We start from the raw sequence: 24,194 nt of genomic DNA, 5'->3' as shown, positions 1-24,194 counted from the left end.
GACTACTGCAACCTCCTGCTCTGTGGCCTCCCTTCTAACACTCTCGCACCCCTCCAATCCATCCTAAACTCTGCTGCTCGACTAATCAACCTGTCCCCCGGCTATTCCCCGGCCTCTCCTCTCTGTCAATCTCTTCACTGGCTCCCCATTGCTCAGAGACTCCAGTTCAAAACCCTAACCATGACATACAAAGCCATTCACAACCTGTCTCCTCCATATATCGCTGACCTAGTCTCTCGCTACATACCCACACGCAACCTCCGATCCTCACAAGATCTCCTTCTCTACTCCCCTCTAATCTCCTCCTCCCACAATCGCATACAAGATTTCTCCCGTGCTTCCCCTCTACTCTGGAACTCTCTACCCCAACGTATCAGACTCTCGCCTACCGTGGAAACCTTCAAAAGGAACCTGAAGACCCACCTCTTCCGACAAGCCTACAACCTGCAGTAACCACCACTCCACAAATAATGCTGCACGACCAGCTCTACCCTCACCTACTGTATCCTCACCCATCCCTTGTAGACTGTGAGCCCTCGCGGGCCGGGTCCTCGCTCCTCCTGTACCAGTCGCCGTCACATTGTGCTCAAGATTATTGTAATTGTTCTTGTATGTATACCCCTTCTTCACATGTAAAGTGCCATGGAATAAATGGCGCTATAATAATAAATAATAATACTACTACTATGATTCTCCAAATCAGTACGATTACAACAGTACCAAATTTATATTGGGTCTTTATATACTATTTATTTACATTAAAAAAATATATAAAATTATGAAAAAACAACTAAAAATACATACACATATATACATACACAGTACAGACCAAAAGTTTGGACACACCTTCTCATGTAAATATTTTTCTGTATTTTCATGACTATGAAAATTGTACATTCACACTGAAGGCATCAAAACTATGAATTAACACATGTGGAATTATATACTTAACAAAAAAGTGTGAAACAACTGAAAATATGTCTTATATTCTAGATTCTTCAAAGTAGCCACCTTTTGCTTTGATGACTGCTTTGCACACTCTTGGCATTCTCTTGATGAGCTTCAAGAGGTAGTCACCAGAAATGGTCTTCCAACAATCTTGAAGGAGCTCCCAGAGATGCTTAGCACTTGTTGGCCCTTTTGCCGTCACTCTGCGGTCCAGCTCACCCCAAACCATCTCGATTGGGTTCAGGTCTGGTGACTGTGGAGGCCAGGTCATCTGGCGTAGCACCCCATCACTCTCCTTCTTGGTCAAATAGCCCTTACACAGCCTGGAGGTGTGTTTGGGGTCATTGTCCTGTTGAAAAATAAATGATGGACCAACTAAACGCAAACCGGATGGAATAGCATGCCGCTGCAAGATGCTGTGGTAGCCATGCTGGTTCAGTATGCCTTCAATTTTGAATAAATCCCCAACAGTGTTACCAGCAAAGCACCCCCACACCATCACACCTCCTCCTCCATGCTTCACGGTGGGAACCAGGCATGTAGAGTCCATCCGTTCACCTTTTCTGTGTCGCACAAAGACACGGTGGTTGGAACCAAAGATCTCAAATTTGGACTCATCAGACCAAAGCACAGATTTCCACTGGTCTAATGTCCGTCCATTCCTTGTGTTTTTTAGCCCAAACAAGTCTCTTCTGCTTGTTGCCTGTCCTTAGCAGTGGTTTCCTAGCAGCTATTTTACCATGAAGGCCTGCTGCACAAAGTCTCCTCTTAACAATTGTTGAAGAGATGTGTCTGCTGCTAGAACTCTGTGTGGCATTGACCTGGTCTCTAATCTGAGCTGCTGTTAACCTGCGATTTCTGAGGCTGGTGACTCGGATAAACTTATCCTCAGAAGCAGAGGTGACTCTTGGTCTTCCTTTCCTGGGACGGTCCTCATGTGAGCCAGTTTCTTTGCAGCACTTGATGGTTTTTGCAACTGCACTTGGGGACACTTTCAAAGTTTGCCCAATTTTTCGGACTGACTGACCTTCATTTCTTAAAGTAATGATGGGCACTCGTTTTTCTTTACTTAGAATTTGTATTATGGCAAGAAAAAAAGCAGCTAACAGTCTATCAGCTCTGTATCCACCAGACTTCTGCACAACACAACTGATGGTCCCAACCCCATTTATAAGGCAAGAAATCCCACTTATTAAACCTGACAGGGCACACCTGTGAAGTGAAGACCATTTCCGGTGACTACCTCTTGAAGCTCATCAAGAGAATGCCAAGAGTGTGCAAAGCAGTCATCAAAGCAAAAGGTGGCTACTCTGAAGAACCTAGAATATAAGACATATTTTCAGTTGTTTCACACTTTTTTGTTAAGTATATAATTCCACGTGTGATAATTCATAGTTTTGATGCCTTCAGTGTGAATGTACAATTTTCATAGTCATGAAAATACAGAAAAATCTTTAAATGAGAAGGTGTGTCCAAACTTTTGGTCTGTACTGTGTGTATATATATAGAATAGATAGCGCTATAATAATATATATTCATTTATTTTTTTCTTTCTTTATTTTTTTATTTTTCTGAGTTTAAAGAGTTCAGAACTTTGTAAAAAAAAAAAAGTTTGTTTGTGTCCAATAACTTGTACAATTTTTCAGTCGATGAAGCTGAAAATATTTTTTTTTTTGCCATTCTTGTTGATACATACAAATTTTTGATCAATTTTTATCCCATGTTTTTTGGGGGATGCAAGAAGCCCGAAAAAAAACAAAAACAAACATATTTCTGACATTTTAATTTTTTTTCCTTTATGGCCATTTCCATAAGAGTTGAATCATTTTAGATTTTGAAAAATCAGACTTTTACAGATGCAGCGATACCGAATATGATCATTGTTTTTATTTTCTTTATTGGGAAAAGGGTGAGGATTTGCAATTTTATTTATTTATTTTTTACTTTTTTTCCACCTTACATAGAGAAATTGAACCAGTGATATTTTTACATATATTGCAATATATATTGAAAATAGCTCTCTCTTCTGAAGTCCAGCCAGGGCAGAAAGCAGGGGATCACAGTGTACAGACCGGGCTGTGGGAAGAGTGACTGAGCATGTGCGACCACCACTGCTCATCTCATTAGATGTACGTGCACATTGTTATGCACTTTGGACACCAGGTGGCGCCAGAGTATATAAGTAAATGTTATAATAATTCTTCACTGAATCAATTTTTCAACAGTTAGAAAATGGAAAATATATATTTTTTTTATTATTTATGCAAAGAATAAAATATTTAATCCCTTCTATTGCTCACCTTAGAAGTGGTCCCAATCAGTACCCCATCCTGACTCCAGCATAGACCCTGCACATGGTCACCATGATCATCCAAAGCTACACAGAAAAGAAAGAGAAATCAAGATTTTAGTGACTCATTTCCGTTCTAGATCACACATCATAAAGCTCGTCCGGTACCCACAGCTCAGACGCTCATGCTAGAGCACCCTTTTATTTTCATTATTTCAAGGGAAACACATTTATCCCACTAGATTTATAGGGGATGTCTCATGTCCTAGTTTCAGGAGCGCATCCTGCCCTGCCTCCTGCTTACCAGAGGTGCATGGTAGCTCCACTTGCCCTGAACAGTGCTCTTTCCTTGTTACAAGCAGAGGCAGCATGAGAGGCGAGCAGGGGCACTGAAGCTGCCCGGATTGGGAGCCAACAGAGCGCTCCAGCCAAGCTTCAGTGTAGCTTACAAGCTGTATAGCAAAGAGCTTGTAAGCACTGAGCTCCTTCCCTAGGCGAGCGATCACCGCTGATAGACTGCAGAGGTGGCCGGTAACCTCGACAACAATAAAATTAAAAATCCCATCCCTTCTGAGAACAGAGAGGATTTATAATAAGAGGTAAATTACAAAATTGCTTGTTTTTACAAGCACTTTGCAAATTTACCCATTTAAAACACCTAAAAAGGGGTATTCATCTATATATATATATATATATATATATATATATATATAATCGTCTTATCCCGTCTGTCTGTCTGTCGGTCTGTCTTTCTGTCTGTCCAGGAAATCCCGCGTCGCTCATTGGTCCGGCAGCGGCGAATGAGCGCCGCGGGATTTCGGAAAAAAGATGGCGGCCTTTAGCGGCTCATCTGCGGGACAGAGCTCAGTGGCGATGCAGCCGGGAGATGACCGGCGAGAGGCGCTCATCTCCCGACCGCCGGCGACGCTGACCTCCATGCGGCTAGCGTGTCAAGGGAAGACCGGGGAGCGGCGCTGCAGGTCGGGATACTTCTGCTGCGAACGCCAGCTCATGTCCCGGGATCTCGCAGCGGAAGTAGCCGTACAGGCAGCGGCGCTGACCTCCATGCGGCTAGCGTGTCAAGGGAGGACCGGGAAGCGGCGCTGCGGGTCGGGATACTTCTGCTGCGAACGCCCACTCATGTCCCAGGTTCTCGCAGCGGAAGTAGCCGCACAGGCAGCGGCGCTCCCCGGTCTTCACCAATACGATTCCGCTCCCCGGTCCTCAGCAATACGATTCGATGATTGGTCGCGGCGAGAGATCGCGACCAATCACTGATCTTGGACCAAAAGTTAAACACTGCTGTGATGATTGGTCGCGGACGCTGCCCGCGACCAATCACCGATTTGGGCGCCACATTTAAATAGCGCCTGCGACCAATCACCGATCTTGCAGACACATTTAAACACCGCTGTGCAGATTGGTCGCGGACGCTATTTAAATGTGGCGCCCAAATCGGTGATTGGTCGCGGGCAACGTCGGCGACCAATCAGCACAGCGGTGCTTAAATGTCTCTGCAAGATCGGTGATTGGTCGCGGCCGCTATTTAAATGTGGCGCACAAATCGGTGATTGGTCGCGATCTTCGGACGCGACCAATCACTGATCTTGCCGCAAAAGTTAAACCGCTGTGCTGACTGGTCACGGACGCCAGATGCGACCAATCAGCGAGATTGGCGCCCAATTTAAACAACGCTCTGCTGATTAGTCGCGACCGCCCGCCGTGACCAATCTGCGATATAGGCGCCAAATTTTAACACCGCTTTGCTGATTGCGCCCGGTTGGCCGCATACATATTCTAGAATAACCGATGCGTTAGAATCGGGCCACCACCTAGTATCTTATAAAGTGATTGTATATCCCTAGGGCCACGCCGGGTTTCCCAGCGAAACGGATGGCTTTGGGATGCGTCACACCAGCGCTGAAACCCCTTCATTCAAAGGATGAATGGGGGTCCCATAAGTCGATAGTGAACGGAAGGCAAAATGCCATCACTTTATAAGCTCGGAATACCCCTTTAAGATATTATACAGGTTTATATAAAGAATAATTTATTCCCATCTGTTCATATAATGACGGCCTTGTAACCCAGCTCCCCAGCCGCAGTAAAATAAACAGTGGTCGTTCCGTACATAGGAAACCAGTAAGCCAACCAGTATGTCACAGGAATGCGAAGGAAACCTGAGCACCGAGAGAAGACAAGCAAATTCTGGGAAGAAAAAAAAAAATGGAGTTTCCGAGTGAAAGTTAAGGCACCAATACTAATTACTGAGTCCCTATAGACACACAATTTCTAAAATCTAATGGAAAGAAGCTTTGGGGAAAAAAAAATCCAAAAACAGAAAAAATAAAAGGTCTTACAAAGAAGGTTTTTTTTTCGGTTTCCATTTTCCAGAAATAGCGCCACTCCTGTACAAGGAAGTGTCTGGTATTGCAACTCACGGGCAAAAAATAGTTCTGCATGAATTGGAAAAATATAAACTTCTGGAGTAATAATTCTAGGCAACTGCAGAAGTTTAAATTCAGACAGAAAAACCCATTTTAGAAGCCTTATTCTACAGTGTCCAATGACCACCGAGCTCCTGCTCCAACGGGTGGGATCGGAGAAACCTCTGGGACATTCAGGACGCTGTTTGCCACAGTAATCAAGGTGGTCTCCCTTCTTCAAGCAGGATTACTGGGTTTGACGGTGACAATCTAAAAATCTGGGGAACGCTTGTGCAGTATTAAATAAAATATAAGATGGTAATGATGGGGGTTTTAAAAAAGAAAAATAATAAATTAAAAAAATTAATTGCACTCAAATTGTAAAAAAACACTTAACCACAATAACCTAAATTATGTTCACAGGTTTTTCAACAAGAAACGTGATCAGTAAAAAAAAAAAAAAAAGTCAAACGTTGTGAAAAATAAAAAATACATATACATTTGTTGTTACAATATATCAATATATATATAGTTAAAATATATAAATGTTGATTAAAGTAAACATATCTTTTTTTCTCTTATTCAACATTGATATATTTTAACTAGAGATAGATATACTGTGTATATATATATGTATTGTTTCATTGCGGCCATTTGCTAAATTCTAAAAAGTTCATTTTTTCTCATTAAAGTACACTCTGCACCCCATCTTGACTGAAAAAAACAGAAATGTAGAAATTTTTGCTAATTTATTAAAAAAGAAAAACTTAAATATCACATGGTCATAAGTATTCAGACCCTTTTCTCAGTATTGAGTAGAAGCCCCCTTTGAGCTAGTACAGCCATGAGTCTTCTTGGGAATGATGCAAAAAGTTTTTCACAGCTGGATTGGGGGATCCTCTGCCATTCTTCCTCGCAGATCCTCTCCAGTTCCATCAGGTTGGATGGTGAACGTTGGTGGACAGCCATTTTCAGGTCTCTCCAGAGATGCTCAATTGGGTTGAGGTCAGGGTTCTGGCTGGGCCAGTCAAGAATGGTCACAGAGTTATTCTGAAGCCACTACTTTGTTGTTTTAGTTGTGTGCTTAGGGTCATTGTCTTGTTGGAAGGTGAACCTTTGGCCAAGTCTGAGGTCCAGAGCACTCTGGAAGAGGTTTTCATCCAGGATATTTCTGTAATTGGCTGCATTCATGTTTCCTTCAATTGCAATCAGCAGTCCTGTCCCTGCAGCTGAAAAACACCCCCATAGCATGATGCTGCCACCACCATGTTTCACTGTTGGGATAGTATTGGGCAGGTGGTGAGCAGTGCCTGGTTTTCTCCACACATACTATTTAGACAAAAATGTTCTATCTTCGTTTCATCAGACCAGAGAATCTTATTTATTATAGTCTGAGAGTCCTTGATGTGTTTATGAGCAAACTCTATGCGGGCTTTCATATGTCTTGCACTGAGGAGAGGCTTCCATCGGGCCAATCTGCCATAAAGGCCCGACTGATGGAGGGCTGCAGTGATCATTGACTTTGTGGAACTTTCTCCCATCTCCCTACTGCATCTCTGGAGCTCAGCCACAGTGATCTTGGGGTTCTTCTTTACCTATCTCACCAAGGCTGTTCTCCCACGATTGCTCAGTTTGGCTGGACGGCCAGGTCTAGGAAGACTTCTGGTGGTCCCAAACTTCTTCCATTTAAGGATTATGGAGGCCACTGTGCTCTTAGGAACCTTGAGTAATGCAGAAATTCTTTTATAACCTTGGCCAGATCTGTGCCTTGCCACAATTCTGTCTCTGAGCTCCTTGGGCAGTTCCTTTGAGCTCATGATTCTCATTTGGTCTGACATGCACTGTGAGCTGTGAGGTCTTATATAGACAGGCATGTGCCTTTCCAAATCAAGTCCTATCAGTTTAATTAAACACAGCTGGACTCCAATGAAGGAGTAGAACCATCTCAAGGAGGATCAGAAGGAAATGGACGGCATGTGACCTAAATATGAGTGTCTGAGCAAAGGGTCTGAATACTTATGACCATGTGATATTTCAGTTTTTCTTTTTTAATAAATTTCCAAAAATTTCTACATTTCTGTTTTTTTTCAGTCAAGATGGGGTGCAGAGTGTACTTTAATGAGAAAAAAAATGAACTTTTTAAAATTTACCAAATGGCTGCAATGAAACAAAGAGTGAAAAAAGGGGTCTGAATACTTTCCGTACCCACTGTATATTTTAACAAGTATATATAGATAAAATTTAAAAGAAAATATATATATCTATAATATATATCTATATAGATATATACTAGTTGTTAAAATAAATGTTGAATAAAAGTGTTATTTATTTATATATAAAATATTTTATTCAACAATGATATATTTTAACAACAAATATATATATTTTTATGTTCATAAAACTTGATAATTTAAGGCATTAAAAATAATTCAAAGAAAAAACTTGTCGATTCAGAGCAGTTTTGGAGATGTATCTGCTCTTACCAGCGAGGGCAGTGCCCCTGGAGAGATCCCAGACTTGTCCGGATTTGCCAGCCGTGGAGACGAGCAGGGCATCGGCGCAGGGATGGAACTGCAGAGCTTTCACATGGCCGCCTTTCACCGTCAGAGTCACCGCAGAGTCGCCCACATCGCCAGTCTCTGACACGCGCCACAATTTCACCTGCAAAAAATGTACAGAAACAAATTTCAATCACTTATTAATACACCTCGATATCAATGAGCTTTACAGTTTGTAGGATCTCTGCTTGCAGTCAGTGAATGGAGACATTATATACAACCTGATTTTGAAAAACTTACGGTATATTGTAATGTATACTAAAAGCTCTGCCTCTGCGTGTTGCAGGTTCAAGTCCCCTAAGGGGACTAAAAAAAATATAAGTAGGAAAAAATAAACATATTTGGTATTGTGCCCGAAAAAGTCCAATCTATCAAAATATAAAATTACTTAAATGCCGAAAAGAAGAATCTGAACATCAGAATTGCCATTTTTCAGTCGTGTACTTTCAAAAATAATGAAATAAAAAGCAACCAAAACGTCCTATCTACCCCAAAATGGTGTCAATATAGACATGCCACTATCCTAAAACCATGTTGTCATCACTCACAGACTGGTCTGCAGATCCAGTGGCCAGGAGATTGTCATCAAATGGTGAAAAGGCAAAATCTGTCACCACGTCTGCAGGAGAAATAGAAAACAGGTGAGAAGGAGAAATAATGGGGCACATCTGCAACAAATATCATCATACAACCAGAACTGAAAACTGGGTTACAAAGTAAACATATAAAGTGCAGCATCGGGAGGGTAAAAAAAAAATATTTATATACACTGCTCAAAAAAATAAAGGGAACACAGAATATAACTCCAAGTAAATCAAACTTCTGTGAACTCAAACTGTCCACTTAGGAAGCAACACTGATTGACAATCAATTTCACATGCTGTTGTGCAAATGGAACAGACAATAGATGGAAATTATTGGCAATTATCAAGACACCCTCAATAAAGGAGTGGTTCTGCAGGTGGGGACCACAGACCACATCTCAGTACCAATGCTTTCTGGCTGATGTTTTGGTCACTTTTGAATGTTGGTTGTGCTTTCACACTCATGGTAGCATATGACGGACTCTACAACCCACAGAAGTTGCTCAGGTAGTGCAGCTCATCCAGGATGGCACATCAATGCGAGCTGTGGCAAGAAGGTTTGCTGTGTCTGTCAGCGTAATGTTCAGAGGCTGGAGGCGCTACCAGGAGACAGGCCAGTACACCAGGAGACGTGGAGGGGGCCGTAGGAGGGCAACAACCCAGCGGAAGGACTACCTCCGCCTTTGTGCAAGGAGGAACAGGAGGAGCACTGCCAGGGCCCTGCAAAATGACCTCCAGCAGGCCACAAATGTGCATGTGGCTGCACAAATGGTTAGAAACCGACTCCATGAGGGTGGTATGAGGGCCCGACGTCCACAGATGGGGGTTGTGCTCACAGCCCACCACAGTGCAGGACGCATGGCATTTGCCACAGAACACCAGAATTGGCAAAGTCGCCACTGGCGCCCTGTGCTTTTCACAGATGAAAGCAGGTTCACATTGAGCACATGTGACAGACGTGACAAAGTCTGGAGACACCGTGGAGAGCGATCTGCTGTCTGCAACATCCTTCAGCATGACCGGTTTGGCAGTGGGTCAGTAATGGTGTGGGGTGGCATTTCTTTGGAGGGCCGCACAGCCCTCCATGTGCTTGCCAGAGGTAGCCTGACTACCATTAGGTACCAAGATGAGATCCTCAGACCCCTTGTGAGACCATATGCTGGTGCGGTTGGCCCTGGGTTCCTCCTAATGCAGGACAATGCCAGACCTCATGTGGCTGGAGTGTGTCAGCAGTTCCTGCAAGATGAAGGCATTGAAGCTATGGACTGACCCGCCCGTTCCCCAGACCTGAATCCGATTGAGCACATCTGGGACATCATGTCTCGCTCCATCCACCAACGTCACGTTGCACCACAGACTGTCCAGGAGTTGGCGGATGCTTTAGTCCAGGTCTGGGAGGAGATCCCACAGGAGACCATCCGCAACCTCATCAGGAGCATGCCCAGGCGGTGTAGGGAGGTCATACAGGCACAAGGAGGCCACACACAATACTGAGCCTCATCAGGAGCATGCCCAGGCGGTGTAGGGAGGTCATACAGGCACGTGGAGGCCACACACAATACTGAGATTCATTTTGACTTGTTTTAAGGACATTACATCAAAGTTGGATCAGCCTGTAGTGTGTTTTTCCACTTTAATTTTGGGGGTGACTCCAAATCCAGGCCTCCATTGGTTAATAAATTTGATTTCCATTGATGATTTTTGTGTGATTTTGTTGTCAGCACATTCAGCTTTGTACAGAACAAAGTATTCAATGAGAATATTTCATTCATTCAGATCTAGGATGTGTTATTTCAGTGTTCCCTTTATTTTTTTGAGCAGTGCAATATAATATATATATATATATATATATATATATATATATATATATATATATATATATATATATATATATATATATATATATATATATATATATATATATATATATAAACTTGAATCTGACAAAAGTAATAATAAATTATAAATCTATGAAAATGAACACATGAAAGTCAGACATTGCTTTTCTGCTTCCACAGAATTAAAAAAAAAATTAACCTCATGAAATCGGCCCGGACAGAAATTATGATTCTTCTTAACTTAATATTTTGTTGAACAACCTTTTGAGGCAATCACTGCAATCAAACGATTCCTGTAACTGTCAATGAGACTTCTACACCTCTCGACAGGTATTTGGCCCACTCCTCATGAGCAAACAGCTCCAGTCGTCTCGTGTTTGAAGGTTGCCTTTTCCATGTTTCAGCTCTTTCCAAAGATACTCAATAGGATTTCGGTCAGGGCTCATAGAAGCCACTTCAGAATAGTCCAGTGTTTTCCTCTTAGCCATTCTTGGGTGTTTTTAGCTCTGTGATTTGGGTCATTATCCTGTTGCAAGACCCATGACCTGTGACTGAGACCAAGCTTTCTGACACTGGGCAGCACATTTCTCTCTAGAATCCCTTGATAGTCTTGAGATTTCATTGTACCCTGCACAGATTCAAGACACCCTGTGCAAGATGCAACAAAGCAGCCCCAGAACATAACAGAGCCTCCTCCATGTTTCACAGTAGGGACAGTGTTCTTTTCTTGATATGCTTCATTTCTTCGTCTGTGAACATAGAGCTGATGTGCCTTGCCAAAAACTTCCATTTTTGTCTCATCTGTCCATAGGACATTCTCCCAGAAGCTCTGTGACTTGTTAACATGTAGTTTGGCAAATTCCAGTCTGGCTTTTTTATGATTTTTTTTTCAACAATGGTGTTCTCCTTGGTCGTCTCCCATGAAGTCCACTTTGGATCAAACAACGACGGATGGTGTGATCTGACACTAATTTTGCTTGAGCTTGAAGTTCACCTTTAATCTCTTTAGAAGTTTTCCTGGGCTCTTTTGTTACCATTTGTATTATAGGTCTCTTTGATTTGTCATCAATTTTCCTTCTGCGGCCACATCCAGGGTCCCATGGATCTTACATTTCTGAATAATATGTGCAACTGTAGTCACAGGAACATTAAGCAGCTTGGAGATTGTCTTATAACCTTTACCTTTAACATGCTTGTCTATAATTTTCTTTCTAATCCCCTGAGACAACTCTTTCCTTTGCTTCCTCTGGTCCATGTTGAGTGTGGTACACACCATGTCATCAAACAACACAGTGAGTATCTGTAGCCCTATATACAGGCCCACTGACTGATTACAAGATTGTAGACACCTGTGATGCTAATTAGTCGACACAACTTGATTTAACATGTCCCTTTTGTCACATTATTTTCAGGGGTACCATCATTTCTGTCCAGGCCTATTTCATGAATTTAATTTTTATTTAAATTCTGTGGAAGCAGAAAAGCAAAGTCTGACTTTCATTTGATCATTTTCATAGATTTTTAATTTCTTATTACTTTTGTCAGATTCAAGTTATTTCTGTGACCATTGTGGGTTTTCCTTTCATTAAACGAGGGGTACCAACAGTTTTGACCACGAGTGTGTGTGTGTGTGTGTGTGTGTGTGTGTGTGTGTGTGTGTGTGTGTGTGTGTGTGTGTGTGTGTGTGTGTGTGTGTGTGTGTGTGTGTGTATGTATGTATGTATGTATGTATGTATGTATGTATGTATGTATGTATGTATGTATGTATGTATGTATGTATGTATGTATGTATGTATATATATATATATATATATATATATATATACACAGTACAGACTGAAGGCATCAAAACTATGAATTAACACATGTGGAATTATATACTTAACAAAAAAGTGTGAAACAACTGAAAATATGTCTTATATTCTAGGTTCTTCAAAGTAGCCACCTTTTGCTTTGATGACTGCTTTGCACACTCTTGGCATTCTCTTGATGAGCTTCAAGAGGTAGTCACCGGAAATGGTCTTCCAACAGTCTTGAAGGAGTTCCCAGAGATGCTTAGCACTTGTTGGCCCTTTTGCCTTCACTCTGCGGTCCAGCTCACCCCAAACCATCTCGATTGGGTTCAGGTCTGGTGACTGTGGAGGCCAGGTCATCTGGCGTAGCACCCCATCACTCTCCTTCTTGGTCAAATAGCCCTTACACAGCCTGGAGGTGTGTTTGGGGTCATTGTCCTGTTGAAAAATAAATGATGGTCCAACAAAACGCAAACCGGATGGAATAGCATGCCGCTGCAAGATGCTGTGGTAGCCATGCTGGTTCAGTATGCCTTCAATTTTGAATAAATCACCAACAGTGTCACCAGCAAAGCCCCCCCACACCATCACACCTCCTCCTCCATGCTTCACGGTGGGAACCAGGCATGTAGAGTCCATCCATTCACCTTTTCTGCGTCGCACAAAGACACGGTGGTTGGAACCAAAGATCTCAAATTTGGACTCCTCAGACCAAAGCACAGATTTCCACTGGTCTAATGTCCATTCCTTGTGTTCTTTAGCCCAAACAAGTCTCTTCTGCTTGTTGCCTGTCCTTACCAGTGGTTTCCTAGCAGCTATTTTACCATGAAGGCCTGCTGCACAAAGTCTCCTGTTAACAGTTGTTGAAGAGATGTGTCTGCTGCTAGAACTCTTTGTGGCATTGACCTGGTCTCTAATCTGAGCTGCTGTTAACCTGCGATTTCTGAGGCTGGTGACTCGGATAAACTTATCCTCAGAAGCAGAGGTGACTCTTGGTCTTCCTTTCCTGGGGCGGTCCTCATGTGAGCCAGTTTCTTAGTAGCGCTTGATGCTTTTTGCAACTGCACTTGGGGACGCTTTCAAAGTTTGCCCAATTTTTCGCATTGACTGACCTTCATTTCTTAAAGTAATGATGGCCACTTGTTTTTCTTTACTTAGCTGCTTTTTTCTTGCCATAATACAAATTCTAACAGTCTATTCAGTAGGATTATCAGCTGTGAATCCACCAGACTTCTGCACAACACAACTGATGGTCCCAACCCCATTTATAAGGCAAGAAATCCCACTTATTAAACCTGACAGGGCACACCTGTGAAGTGAAAACCATTTCCGGTGACTACCTCTTGAAGCTCATCAAGAGAATGCCAAGAGTGTGCAAAGCAGTCATCAAAGCAAAAGGTGGCTACTTTGAAGAACCTAGAATATAAGACATATTTTCAGTTGTTTCACACTTTTTTGTTAAGTATATAATTCCACATGTGTTAGTTCATAGTTTTGATGCCTTCAGTGTGAATGTACAATTTTCATAGTCATGAAAATACAGAAAAATCTTTAAATGAGAAGGTGTGTCCAAACTTTTGGTCTGTACTGTATATATATATATATGTATATATATATATATTTATTTAAGTGCCATGATACCCATCGGCACCCCACGATTGCCGCTGTAGGGATTGACAAAACAGTTGATCCCTACCTACCACTCACCTGAGTGACAGTGCAGCCGGGATATCGTCCTCTTCTCTCCTTGTCCCACCTGTAGGGAGGTCACCCCCAGCACCCCTGTCAATAAATTACATATCGGGATTAATTAATCAGATGCAAAAGTTTTGACCGATCACGATTTTGATCTGACTCCAAAAATACAATTAGGAAGATTTGATCCGTCCGACATTCCGTGTAATCGCTAGGTCAGAACCAGTCGTGGGTCTCCTGACCAAACCTCAACAGACCCTTAGGCACATAGGAGGCTACTGAGTTCGAGTCAATAGACCTGTGGCCGGTCCAGACATCATGGATCGTGCTCAGCCCGTGAGAAGCATCAGGAAAAGTCTAGATCATAAACACAAACAATCATCAGGATCCACTCAAAGTAGAGACAACTACTGTGACATGGCAGCATCCAGACATCTAGAACCAACAGGTCCAACACGGAAAACGGACAGCAAATGCAAGGTTCACTCTCAAATAAGGGAATGGTTATTAGAAAATAACTTAGTATTTAAATTAGGTTTTAATGTTAAGGGTTTTTTTCAGCATGTTTCATAAACTTTTGGCAATTTTCATACTGGCCACTGGGCCCAATACTAGACTCACACTTCCTGTCCCATACAGAAGACTTTTCAGCAGTGTCATTATCAGCAAAGACAGGATTAAAATTACAGGTAGCATCTATATATACAGTGGTGGCCAAAAGTATTGGCACCCCTGCAATTCTGTCAGATAATACTCAGTTTCTTCCTGAAAATGATTGCAATCACAAATTCTTTGGTCTTATTATCTTCATTTAATTTGCTTGCAAGGAAAAAAACACAAAAGAGAATGAAGCAAAAATCAAATCATTGATCATTTCACACAAAACTCCAAAAATGGGCCAGACAAAAGTATTGGCACCCTCAGCCTAATACTTGGTTGCACAACCTTTAGCCAAAATAACTGCGAACAACCGCTTCCGGTAACCATCAATGAGTTTCTTACAATGCTCTGCTGGAATTGTAGACCATTCTTCTTTGGCAAACTGCTCCAGGTCCCTGATATTTGAAGGGTGCCTTCACCAAACTGCCATTTTGAGATCTCTCAACAGGTGTTCTATGGGATTCAGGTCTGGACTCATTGCTGGCCACCTTAGAAGTCTCCAGTGCTTTCTCTCAAACCATTTTATAGTGCTTTTGGAAGTGTGTTTTGGGTCATTGTCCTGCTGGAAGACCCATGACCTCTGAGGGAGACCCAGCTTTCTCACACTGGGCCCTACATTATGCTGCAAAATTTGTTGGTAGTCTTCAGACTTCATAATGCCATTCACACGGTCAAGCAGTCCAGTGCCAGAGGCAGCAAAGCAACCCCAAAACATCAGGGAACCTCCGCCATGTTTGACTGTAGGGACCGTGTTCTTTTCTTTGAATGCCTCTTTTTTTTCCTGTACACTCTATGTTGATGCTTTTTCCCATCTACTTTTGTCTCATCTGACCAGAGAACATTCTTCCAAAACGTTTTAGGCTTTCTCAGGTAAGTTTTGGCAAACTCCAGCCTGGCTTTTTTATGTCTCGGGTTAAGAAGTGGGGTCTTCCTGGGTATCCTACCATACAGTCCCTTTTCATTCAGACGCCGACGGATAGTACGGGTTGACACTGTTGTACCCTCGGACTGCAGGGCAGCTTGAACTTGTTTGGATGTTAGTCGAGGTTCTTTATCCACCATCCGCACAATCTTGCGTTGAAATCTCTCGTCAATTTTTCTTTTCCGTCCACATCTAGGGAGGTTAGCCACAGTGCCATGGGCTTCAAACTTCTTGATGACACTGCGCACGGAAGACACAGGAACATTCAGGTCTTTGGAGATGGACTTGTAACCTTCAGATTGCTCATGCTTCCTCACAATTTGGTTTCTGAAGTCCTCAGACAGTTCTTTGGTCTTCTCTTTTCTCCATGCTCAATGTGGTACACACAAGGACACAGGACAGAGGTTGAGTCAACTTTAATCCATGGTAACTGGCTGCAAGTGTGATTTAGTTATTGCCAACACCTGTTAGGTGCCACAGATAAGTTACAGGTGCTGTTAATTACACGAATTAGAGAAGCATCACATGATTTTTCAAACAGTGCCAATACTTTTGTCCACCCCCTTTTTTAGGTTTGGTGTGGAATTATATCCAATTTGGCTTTAGGACAATTCTTTTTGTGTTTTTTCATTGAAGACAAATTAAATGAAGAGAATAATACCAAAGAATTTGTGATTGCAATCATTTTCAGGAAGAAACTGAGTATTATCTGACAGAATTGCAGGGGTGCCAATACTTTTGGTCACCACTGTATGTATGTATGTATATATATATATATATATATATATATATATATATATATATATATATATATATATATATATATATATATATATATATATATATATATATATATATATATATATATATATATATATATATATATACATACACACACACACACAACATATGATCTATCATTCACAGTAAGTGATGTCACAGCTCACCTCCTCCTCCTGTGTAATCATTGATCATACCTCTATATACAGTAGATAACACAGGAGCCACCATTCACAATAGGTGATACCACAGCTCACCTCCTCCCCCTCCATTCATAGTGACCTATCCCAACAGTAAGTAGGAGTCTTAGTGGCCAGTGTGAAAATGGTATGTTTTTTTACTCCTAATATGGACAGTGTTGTTTAAAAAAAAAGAGAAAACCTTAATAAATAGATTTAACATAAAATCCTGATCTAAACAATAGGTCATTTTTTGATTTCCCCCCATACAGATGTATTATCCAATGGTTGCCATAAAGCGCAGCACCGATGGTCACGTACCTGGGCTGTCGGTGCTGTACACAATGCGTCTGTGTCCACATCTGATGTTGTTCCCACTGGTAGAAGTAGATACACCGCCAATGTCCGCAATCCAACCCTAAAGATGAACGGCGACATATAGGATCACAATATGTATAACATGCATGGAGATAGGACAATGTCATTAATCTGGTATTCTCGCTCATCAACTCTGAGGCATCGGGAATGCAGAACGGCTACTAATCTACCACTGAGGGCTACTATATGACCAGTAATCAGGGATGGACTATAGTAGAGGCAAATGGGGTATTTTCCCCAGGGCCTGAGACATTTAAGGCCCTGGGCTCTCGTCAGTCTTTCATGATAAACAACTTAACCAAGGGTCAGTTTGGCCTTTGGGTTGGACGCTATATGGTGCTTTTATTTTTGCCTACTGACACCCGTATATCAACTTCCAACTGACAGATGTTGTATACGCTATATGGAGAAAAGTATGTGCCCCCTGCACATTCACCCTCCAGGACATTTTCTGACCTCCCATTCTCCATCCATAGACATTAATATGGAGTCGGCCCCTCTGCAGATCTAACGGCTCCCGCTCTTCTGGGAAGGATTTCTACAAGATTTTGGAGGCGTTTGTGGGAATTTTTGTCACTTTTCATCCAGAAGAACATTAGTGAGGTCAGATACTGATGTTGGGGAGAGGCCGGGATCACAATCTCTGGTCTACCTCATTCCATACGTGTTGAGGTCAGGACTCCACATCAAACTCTCCTTCGTGTCTTTTTGGACCTTGTGCACAGTCATGGGGAACAGAAAAGGGTCTTCTGTTCCCCAAACTGTTCCTACAATTGTCCACAATGGTTTGTGCTGAAGAGTTAAGATTTCCCTTCACTGGCACTAAAGGGTCGAGGCCGCCCCCTGATATCAGCCCATAGCATTATCCTCCTCCACCATCTGTACAGGGGGCACAATGCAGTCAGCGGGTAACGTCCTCCTGGAATCACCAAACCCAGACTCCTCCATCAGACGCAGATCGAGAAGTTCGATCCGTCACTGCACAGAACACGTCTCCTTCAGAGTCCAGTGGTGGCGGCTTTACACCACTGCATCCGACGCTCAGCACTGTGCTTGGTGATGTACGGCTGCATGAAGCTCCTGGCAGGGGCACAGTGTTTGTGCTGATGTTATACAAGAGGAGGTCTGGACTCTGCAGTTATGGAGTCAGCAGAGAATTGGTGATTTTTCTGCCCTCTCCTCCTCAGCACTCGGCCCCCTGCTCTGTAATGTTAAGTGATCTCCTGAGTTGCTGCGGTTCCTTCCACTGCTCAGTAATATCACTCACAGGTAATGGGGGGAGAGTTAGGAGGAATAAATGTCATGAATGGACTTGTTACCCCGGTGGCTCCTATTACAGGACCGCGCTGGTATCAGTGAGCTCTGCACCACCGGCCGTTCTGTCACATGTAAGTAAAGGCAGATGGCATGAGGAGGGACGGAGGTTATACATCGGGGAGTGAAGAGCCAGATATTATACCATGGGGGCAACAGGGCCAGTTGTCATACACTACAGGGCAATGGGGCCAGATGTCGTACACCGGTGGCAAGGGGCTTGATATTATACTAAGGGGTCAATAGGGCCAGATGTCACATACTGGGGGCAACGGGGCCAGATGTCACATACTGGGGGCAACGGGGCCAGATGTCACATACTGGGGGCAACGGGGCCAGATGTCATACACCAGGGACAATTGGACTGAATGAAAAACCTGAATTCAATCATTAAGAACTGTATCCCAACACTTTTGTCCATATAATCTATCTTACAACACTAAAAATATTGTACTTTGGACTACCAGGTCTCGGCATGCCACATACGCCAGCGGTTTACTAAAGGAAACCAACCACATGTATCTGTCAGCAACGTTTTCCCCCACAAATTTTTTTCCATGGGTTTATGTATTTTCTGTCACTTGACAAACTGCAAAGGACAAAAATGCAATGGAAATGATCATGTAAGAATGCCATTACCAGGTAGCAAACATAACTGTGTACATGAGGCGATATGGCGGCACACACTGACTGTATATTAGATGTGCCGCCATATGGTGCCTTCATACAGCAGAGGTAAAGTCCCTTAGAAGCAATAATTCTAGGGAAGAATCCTACACTATGGTGTATGTACCCGCCATCACTGCTGCGTTGTGTCCGGGTAACTACCAGAAGATGACTTCTAGTACAGGAAACGCAGGAGGAAATGAGATTCTTACGACATGCCCGTACTAACAAGACTCCGGAAATGTTACCATACGAGGGCACTAATACTAAGCTGTGCGAACAGAAGGTCTTCATGTACGCGGCTCAGTGTGGGAGGACTCGGTGCCAGGCTCCCGTGTGGCATCGGCATATTTTTAGAGCTTCGTTCTCCTTTCCAGAATTATCCTGCTTTTCGTGCTTTGCTAAGCTATAAAAAAAAATCCCAAAAAACAGCTGAAGGACAACAAGAAAGCAAGCGAAGGGTTAATAGAATTATGCAAGCGCTTGGCTTGTGTATACAGAACGCAGAAAGGGTAATATAAAAAATATGGAAGAAATATAAATTTTGTTCTGCCGATCGGTAAAGGTTGTAGGAAGTTCAGCTCCTGAAAAAAAATCAATGTGTATTACCAGAAGACCCTTTTAACACTTTCCCGATCTAACGATCTGGGAAAGGGTCCGCATGTGTGGAGGGGGCTCGGGAACTGAGATTTCTTCACTCATGTCTGATGCCGACTACGATACATAGCCATAATCTGTCTCTAACAATTCCAGCTGCGGCTGTTAACCATTTACATGCTGCAATTGATCTCTGACAGTGGCATTTACATGGAACGTGTGCAAGTGCTTCCTCCGTACTGAGTCCAATCAGTCCCCCAGGATCATAATCGCAGGGGCTTGATGGGCCATTATGACATCTGGGGCCTACTAAAGGCCCCAATGTCTGCCATCTTGGTACTCCTGTGAAGCTCAGCCACAGATTGAGCTCCATAAGAGACCTTAATTTTCAGTATATAACTGCAAAACTACAGTACTAAAGTATATAGTACAAGTGATCAAACAATTGCAGGTTCAAGTCCCCTAAGGGGGAAAAAAAAAAAAATTCAAATCACCCCCCCCCCTTTTTCCCCTCATTAAAAACAAGAAAAGGAAAAAAAGCCTATTTGTAACTGATGCATCCACAAAAGTCTTTCAAAATATAGAATTAATTATTCCTTACTGTAAGGAGAAAAATAATCAAAACACTAAAATCACCTCACCTCCCTAAAAAGTGCAAAAAGAATTGATCAGCTCCTCGTATGTAGCCCAAATTGGTATAAAAAAAAAAATACAAAAAACACAGCCCTCACTCAGCTCCACCAACAGAAAAATAAAAAGGTTATGGAACTTGGAAAATGGCGCTACAAAGAAAAAAAAAAAATTTTTATAAAAATCTTAATTTTTTTCATCACTTAAATAGAAAAAAAAAAATCACTGCAAATTTGGTATTGACGTAATCACAATGACCTAGACAATTATTATTAGCGCAGGATAAATGCAGTAAAAACAAAAACACACAAAAAAAAAGCCACTGGTGGAATTTGCATTCATTTTTTCACCATTTCATCCCATTTTTCTTCTTCCCGTTTTTCAGTACATTATATAGTAAATTGCATGGGGTAATTCAAAAGTATAACTCGGCCCATAAAAAAAAACAGGCCCTTAGACAGCCATATGGACAGAAAAATAAAAAAAAGTTATGGCTTTTTCTAGTATACAAAAATAAAAAACAGAGGGCAGCACTCGGGCGACATGTGGGTGGCAGACACTCGGGCGACACGTGGGTGGCAGACACTCGGGCGGCAGACACTCGGGCGACACGTGGGTGGCAGACACTCGGGCGACACATCTGAAAAATGCTGGTCTGAATGAGGCCATTTTTTACACACAGACCAACATGGACGATTTTTCACAAGTACATCTAAACCTTCTTATACCCATTAGGGCGCAGTCAGACGGCCGTATAAATTGGACCGCAATGCTCAGACTGGCCGGCAGCTCTCCCGACCCGAGAGTGACAACTACATAGAAATATATGAAGCTATCAAGATTGGGTCGGGAGAGCTGCCAGCCAGTCCGAGCATTGTAGCCAGATTTATATGGCCATCTGACTGCGCCCTTAGTATGAAGCAGCAGCGCACATGACCGACCCCCGCTCTGTTCATTCCCTATGGGGCTACTGAGCGTTGAGTTCGGCTTTGTCCAGCACCAAGATAAAGAATGAGTGAAGCGGTGGTTGGACATCAAACCTGACGCTCCATCGGTGCAGGTCCCAGAGGTTACCATACCACCCCCATTAGACCTGCTGCTCCATTCTGTAACAGGGATAAAAGTTTCCAGTTCTGTCAGTCAGTGTTTTTTGCAGCGGTGAAACCCCCATCGATCAACAAGTTATCCTCTATTCCATGACCACTACAAGGACTGAAATATGTGTGTGTGAATATAGCCTAGGACCGGATTGATATGCAAGTACATCACTATACACAGACCGCCATGTCCGGACTGACCGCACATCTATGCCAATGAGGCTGTTGAGTTTGAGGCAGGACACCCATGGCCCAATGCTGGAGACCCATGGCCCGGGGCAGGAGACCCATGGCCTGGGGCAGGAGACCCATGGCCCGGGGCAGGAGACCCATGGCCCGGGGCAGGAGACCCATGGCCCGGGGCAGGAGACCCATGGCCCGGGGCAGGAGACCCATGGCCCGGGGCAGGAGACCCATGGCCCGGGGCAGGAGACCCATGGCCCGGGGCAGGAGACCCATGGCCTGTAAAGGAATTAACGGTTCACACTTGAACTGTGGAACGCAAAGGTCTAAATTCAGCACAACAATCACCATTCAGGCGTCCTGTTCGCTCGTCCCGTTTATGTATTGATGCCCAAAACAGATTCTTTTTTTTTGGCATAACGGATGTGACAAAAGCAGAGGGGCCCCTATTATGCAGAATTTATTTTCCCCATTCCAAAAACTGACACCAAACGGAGCCGAGATGGACCCAATAATAATAATCAATGGGGCCCCTCTGCTTTCGCTTGCATTAGTTATGGAACCGCTCCGTTTTGGGCATCGATGTTCCGCAGAAAATACAAATGTGACGCCAGTATGGTGATGTGACCACAGCCGAAATCTCTGCACCCTACAAGACAGCGGTGACCTGTGGACCTATGTGCAGGTACAAGACGGTGCTCACTATATGGCCGCCGATGCGTGACCTCACCCCACGCGCGCCTCCCCACTGCACATGATGCGGAGTTAACCCTGCGTGTGCCCACATCTACAAAACTACAGCATGCATATGCATTACACAAATGCGCCCCATCCCGTGCATTAACCCCTTAAGATGCATATAGCTATATCAGTCATAAAGACCAGTGGTTTGCAATCTGCAAGTCTTCTTCTGTTATGGAACTACAACTCCCAGCAAAGCCATGACAGCTGTCTTGAATGCTTGGAGCTGTAGTTTCGCAACAGCAGGAAAATCAGCTCTGATTCCAGGCTGTCACTTTTCACGTCTTACCTCCTTCTTGGGGATCTTAGGGATGCAGTTCTTGTATTTAGAGGTCTTAAAGCGGTTCATGGTGACGCTGAGAGGCCGCCTGCCAGTCCAGTCTTGACTGTCTCTCAGTCCCTGAGATGGGCTGTCTCGCTGCTTTTCAATCAGATTCGCTCTGTCTCTCCCTTTCTCACTCTCTTACCTCCCAGGAGTCCCTCCCAGCCCCTGAGACAGCATCCAGCGATCAGATCTGCGATCTATTGCTCCACTCTGCTCCTGTCCTACAGCTCATCTGCCATCTTCTGGTCATGTCTGACCATATTACTTTTATCCATTTCTATAGTTTTTTTCAACTTAAGCCCTCCCTCGACTTATCCTCTCTGTCTAGCTATCGCCCCATATCACTTCTCTCTTACGCCTCAAAACTACTGGAACAACATGTCCACTTTGAACTGTCCTCCCACCTCTCCTCCTGCTCCCTCTTTGACCGCCTACAATCTGGTTTCAGACTGCACCACCTCACTGAAACTGCCCTGACTAAAGTCACCAAAAATCCAAGCGACACTATTCTGTCCTCCTCCTCCTAGACCTGTCATCTTCCTTTAACACAGTGGACCATTCCCTCTTACTCCAGACTCTCACATCTCTCAGCATCACAGACTTGGCCCTATCCTGGATCTCCTCATACCTAACAGACAGGACATTCAGTGTCTCTCACTCACACACCACCTCCTCATCTCACCCCCTATCTGTCGGTGTCCCCCAAGGTTCAGTCCTAGGACCCCTGCTCTTCTCCATTTACACCTTCGGCCTGGGACAGCTCATAGAGTCCCATGGCTTTCAGTATCACCTGTATGCTGATGACACACAGATCTACCTCTCTGGACCCGATACCTCCTCCCTGCTAACCAAAATCCCACAATGTCTGCCTTCTTCTCTGCCAGATTTCTAAAACCTAACATGGATAAAACAGAATTCATCATCTTTCCATCGTCTCACTCAACCCCCCCAACTGACCTATCCATCATAGTCAATGGCTGCCCACTGTCCCCAGTCCCTCAGGCTCGCTGCCTCGGGGTAACCCTAGACTCCGATCTCTCCTTCAACCACATATCCAAGCCCTTTCCACTTCCTGCCGACTCCAACTCAAAATTATTTCCCGGATCCGCACATTACTCAAGCACGAATCTGCAAAAATACTAGTGCACGCTGTAACGGGTCTGGGAGGTGGAACCACAGAGCAACTATACAAAGGGGCAGTCCTTGTAAGGAAGCGGGTGACACCCAGGGAAGGCGGGCAGGCAGTCACGGCTAGTGACAGGGACAGTCTCTGGGTAAGAGGGCAGGAGATCACGGCATGTGACGGGGACAGTCTCTGGGTAAGAGGGCAGGAGATCACGGCCAATGACGGGGACAGTCTCTGGGTAAGAGGGCAGGAGGTCACGGCAAGTGACGGGGGCAGTCTCTTGACAGGATGGTGGTCACGGCAAGTGATGGCTAAGCCTCCAGGTAGGCTAGCAGGCAGGTAGCGGGTGGACGCTCCCAGGTGAGCGGGCGAGAGTCTCTGGACAAGCGGGTGGTCACAGCAAGTGACGGCTGAGCCTCCAGGTAGGAAAGCAGGCAGGTAGCGGGTGGACGCTCCCAGGTGAG

The 24,194-nt window shown here is 43.8% G+C and overlaps 1 protein-coding gene across 2 annotated transcripts in view; it reads right to left on the bottom strand.

Moving 5' to 3' along the window:
• The window catches only part of PAM16 (presequence translocase associated motor 16), a 138,046-nt gene extending 115,039 nt beyond the window's left edge, over positions 1 to 23,007 (bottom strand). The window contains exons 1-6 of one of the 2 annotated variants that reach the window (XM_073648244.1): positions 22,569 to 23,007; positions 16,995 to 17,091; positions 14,145 to 14,219; positions 8,771 to 8,841; positions 8,148 to 8,325; positions 3,249 to 3,325 (exon numbers count right to left, since the gene is read on the bottom strand). In XM_073648244.1, the coding sequence (XP_073504345.1) occupies positions 3,249 to 3,325; positions 8,148 to 8,325; positions 8,771 to 8,841; positions 14,145 to 14,219; positions 16,995 to 17,091; positions 22,569 to 22,628 (558 nt within the window). In that variant the 5' untranslated portion in view covers positions 22,629 to 23,007. The remainder of the gene's footprint in view (positions 1 to 3,248; positions 3,326 to 8,147; positions 8,326 to 8,770; positions 8,842 to 14,144; positions 14,220 to 16,994; positions 17,092 to 22,568) is intronic. The other variant, XM_073648246.1, reaches the window with a different exon arrangement.
• Between the last annotated feature and the right edge of the window lie 1,187 nt (positions 23,008 to 24,194).

This window comes from Phyllobates terribilis, unplaced genomic scaffold (assembly GCF_046119375.1).
Source record: "Phyllobates terribilis strain yellow unplaced genomic scaffold, ASM4611937v1 Scaffold_9__5_contigs__length_417890890, whole genome shotgun sequence".
NCBI lineage: Eukaryota > Metazoa > Chordata > Amphibia > Anura > Dendrobatidae > Phyllobates > Phyllobates terribilis.
Note: the sequence above shows the minus strand (reverse complement) of the source record. Positions and strands in the feature narration are given on the sequence as shown.